Genomic DNA, 3,388 nt, shown 5'->3' on the forward strand with positions numbered 1-3,388 from the left:
TTAAGACGAGCATTATCCTCTTTATAAGCATATGTTCATTTAGGTATAGCCTTTTTAACTTCAAATTTTTAGCCTAGATTGAATAGGTAAAAGACTCACTAGTTTAACGACACATTTTTATGATTGGACTAAAGTTGCACTTGCTATTTGTAATTCATTTTTTAATTCCTCTCTATCTTTAACCTATTAAGCACAAACACACAAAAAAAGACACATGACAACTTGGAGAAGAAGAGCCGACCCCCTGTCACAAAGGAGCTCTTAGATGGAGGCTTGGAGGAAAGAGGTGGAAAGACAAGAGGTAAGCTTTAGGAAAGAGGTGGAAAGACAAGAGACACCTTTAGGAACAAGGAGAAGATGGTTAATGGAATGGAGAAGATGGAAGGTCACCTTCGAGAAGGAGGAGATAAAAGGTTGATGGATTGAAATTAGGAGATGGAAGGTCTCAATGCCATGGGTTAAAACTTAGCCAAAATTTAAGAATCAAAGATCCACCTTCAAATGGGAAGTCGCTAAGGATGGTCATGCATCTTTGCTCGTGCAAAGCACACTTTCAATACTCCTTGTCTAGGCCCCTTTTCCAAGCATCATTTCGGAAAGGCCACATGAATATTCGAATTTCATTTTAACCTCTTTCTCTCCTTCAAAAAATTTGGGACACGGTTTACTTAGTTTCGCCAATCGCGTGTGTTTTGCCAAATATATACACAATTTAGAGAATTCCAAATGCCACGTGGTTCGTATACTCGTTCAAATACACCATTAAAGTAAAGACCGTAGAGATCAGCCAATTACTAAGTGGACACACAAAACAGCAGAGCACAAAAGATATTACAGAGCTTTCATGAATGAAATGGAATCATGTGCAGAAGCAAGAACGGGAATTGCCTGCAAGCTGCAAGGTGCGCTTAGTCCAATTGATGAGTAATTACTACTAACTTTGCAAGGTGCGCTTAGTCCAATTGATGAGTGGTTACTACTAACTTGCCTCTACTGTGCACGTGCATTATCAACGTTTGACCTCCGCTAAGAGATCATTTACAGGCTTCATGCAGCTACTGATCAAGACATGGTAGCTTTCTGCTCAGACAGTCGTGATTATGAGCATGTCGACACTCCAATACTTCATCAGGATTCAGTTCTGCATAACCAAAAAACTTGCTTCAATACATCCTTTGAAGTTTGCAGAATAAAACCAAGCTTCTCCTCCGGTTTCAGCAACTGTAGATGACCACGAAGCACGGCAGAGCTGCCTTTGGATTGAAGATCAAGAGCTCTTCCAGATGGGAATACTGCCCACTTTCTCCCGCCACCGAGTCGTATCCGACTGAGATTCCAGGTCCCTCCTGCGAATTTTCGTGGAAGATCTTCTTCACCCGTCCAGCTATCACTCGGCATACTAGCATAGCTCTCCTTTCCTTGCCCGTGTCCTCTCCCTCCGAGAATAGAACCGACTCGTGAGCTTTCCCACTGCTTGCAGTAGTGTAGATCCCGAGCTCATTCTTCGCCGGAAACCCAAATCTGAGGATCTGACACACACCACAAGATGTGGACAAGCACAGTGATGACGTCCCGCCTTTGGCCAGGGAGCAGGCAACGGTTGTGCTGTGGAAGCGCAGCAGCTCATTTCCATCAGCTAAACATCGAGAGTGCTTCTTTGGAAGCTTGTTCGCTTTCACCTTCACCATGTCTCTGTACTCTTCGAATTTTGACACAACCTTGGGATCATTGTGAACCTTGAAGATCCTCTCAGGCGTACCGCAAGGAATATCTCTTCTCAGCCAGCTTGTCTGAAAGATAATTTCTACAATGCTTCGAGCCGAATCACCTTCGTCCAATTCCGTCACTACGAAGTCAAATTGGAAACAATGAGATTCCACTCCTATGAAACCAAAAAGAACATACGAACATGAAAGGCCTGCACGTTCACTTCGTAAAACAAAACCAAAGGGGATAGATGCGCCCCACCTGTATGATATGTCTCACGGTGCTCTTCCAGAGCCTCTGCTTTGTTGAAATTCTCCCCGCAGTGATGACAGATAGCTTGAGTGTAGCAGCACACGCTATTTCGGGCTACGGGCTGGTTGGGCTGTGGAAGAAGCGAATCCGGGGGCCTGTCGCAGGAAGCGATTGAGCAGTCGTAACAGCCCGATAACTTTTTCGAATGCAGGCTTCTGTTGGAGTTGTGAGGTCGCCCCTCGGGTAGGGGACTCAAAGCAATTCGGTCTTTGAGATACCCGCAATTCTCGAAAGGTGGCGGGCTTTCCGCCTCAGACCTATGCACTACACGCGTGTTGCCATGAATCACATTTTTTAGGTTGCTACACGATTTCGAGCAGCACGATCCAGAGCTAATACGCCTCTTGCTGTGCAAAACATTCGAAGGGGAAGACGGTTTAGATACTTTGGGGTCGTGCACTGCGCGATCACAGTCTTCCTTGCACGATAGAATCCTCCTTAGAGATGTCCACCGGGCTGGCATCGTGGTTTTATTTTCTGAACCGGAAACGCTGGACTAAGTGGCTACCAGCTTTCACTTGGAGAATCCCGAATTCCTTCCAAGAGAGGTGTCAACGCAAAAACCTCTCATCCGACGAAGAAATTTGACAGAGAACAGTCAAGTAATGCTTGCACAGAGAGTGTGTATCTTAAGCAGGAGACAGAAAGAGGCTCTACTGAGAACTAGCTTCGCATTGAATTGGTTCGCAACTTCGCAGGAACCAAAGGTTAGAACTTAGAAGCGGTAGGCGAAAGCACGTGGACTATTGAGCTAGAAAGTCATCGAATTACGATGGATGAAGTGTGGCCACTGGCGTGTAGGCGAAAACACGTGGATCGTTGAGCTAGAAGCTGTAGCGAGTCACTGAAGTGCAAAGGATGAGGCTGTGTAGGAAGTGGGAAGATGGGCATGTGAGTTGACGAAAGCAACAATTTCCGAGCTTTATGGCGGGGAGAGGAGGAGTGCGTGTTGGTGAGCAAACAGAGTGAAAACTGCTGTCGAGCTACAATCTCCAGACTCCAATTATACTTTACTTCCATGCCCACCGGCCACAAGTTCTGGTGTGAGGTGTGAAATGCAGCTCGAGAAAACAGTTTGTCTACTGTGTGCGGCAGACCGCGCTTGACAGCGCTATTGTCCGGGATTCTTCTTTTCAAAAAGTTGCGCGCATGGCGACGCAGAAGGAGTCCATAGTCAAAAAAGAGTATCATTATGGCTACGGCCTGGTGTTATAATAACGCAGATGCTTGAAGGACTGTCTGGATTTTGTAATTTCTGTTGCGAGAGGAAAAGAGGAGACGGTGGGTGACCATCGGTCTCCCCCTCACTTTCTGGATTATTGGACACACTCGAGATTGAAAACGGCGCTGCAATCGACAGCATTTTTGC

General features: G+C 46.0%; 1 protein-coding gene across 1 annotated transcript; it reads right to left on the reverse strand.

Annotated features, from left to right (window-relative positions):
- Positions 1-811: 811 nt before the first annotated feature.
- Positions 812-2,975, reverse strand: LOC147901226 (uncharacterized). The gene is made up of 2 exons (XM_087376030.1): positions 1,969-2,975; positions 812-1,846 (listed from the first exon to the last, which is right to left on the reverse strand). The coding sequence occupies exons 1-2, from the start codon at positions 2,480-2,482 to the stop codon at positions 1,215-1,217; spliced, it is 1,146 nt and encodes a 381-aa protein (XP_087232156.1). The 5' UTR covers positions 2,483-2,975; the 3' UTR covers positions 812-1,214.
- Positions 2,976-3,388: the final 413 nt, after the last annotated feature.

Source organism: Dipteris shenzhenensis, chromosome 6 (assembly GCF_047967505.1).
Source record: "Dipteris shenzhenensis isolate YYH24624 ecotype China chromosome 6, Dip_SZ_1.0, whole genome shotgun sequence".
NCBI classification, from domain to species: Eukaryota; Viridiplantae; Streptophyta; class Polypodiopsida; order Gleicheniales; family Dipteridaceae; genus Dipteris; species Dipteris shenzhenensis.

Excerpts from the sequence above, each read along its gene's own strand:
- LOC147901226 (XM_087376030.1), bottom strand. The coding sequence starts at position 2,482 with ATGCCAGCCCGGTGGACATCTCTAAGGAGGATTCTATCGTGCAAGGAA. Across the intron at positions 1,847-1,968 it reads CCGTGAGACATATCATACAG|TGACGGAATTGGACGAAGGT; the intron begins GTGGGGCGCATC and ends TTGACTTCGTAG.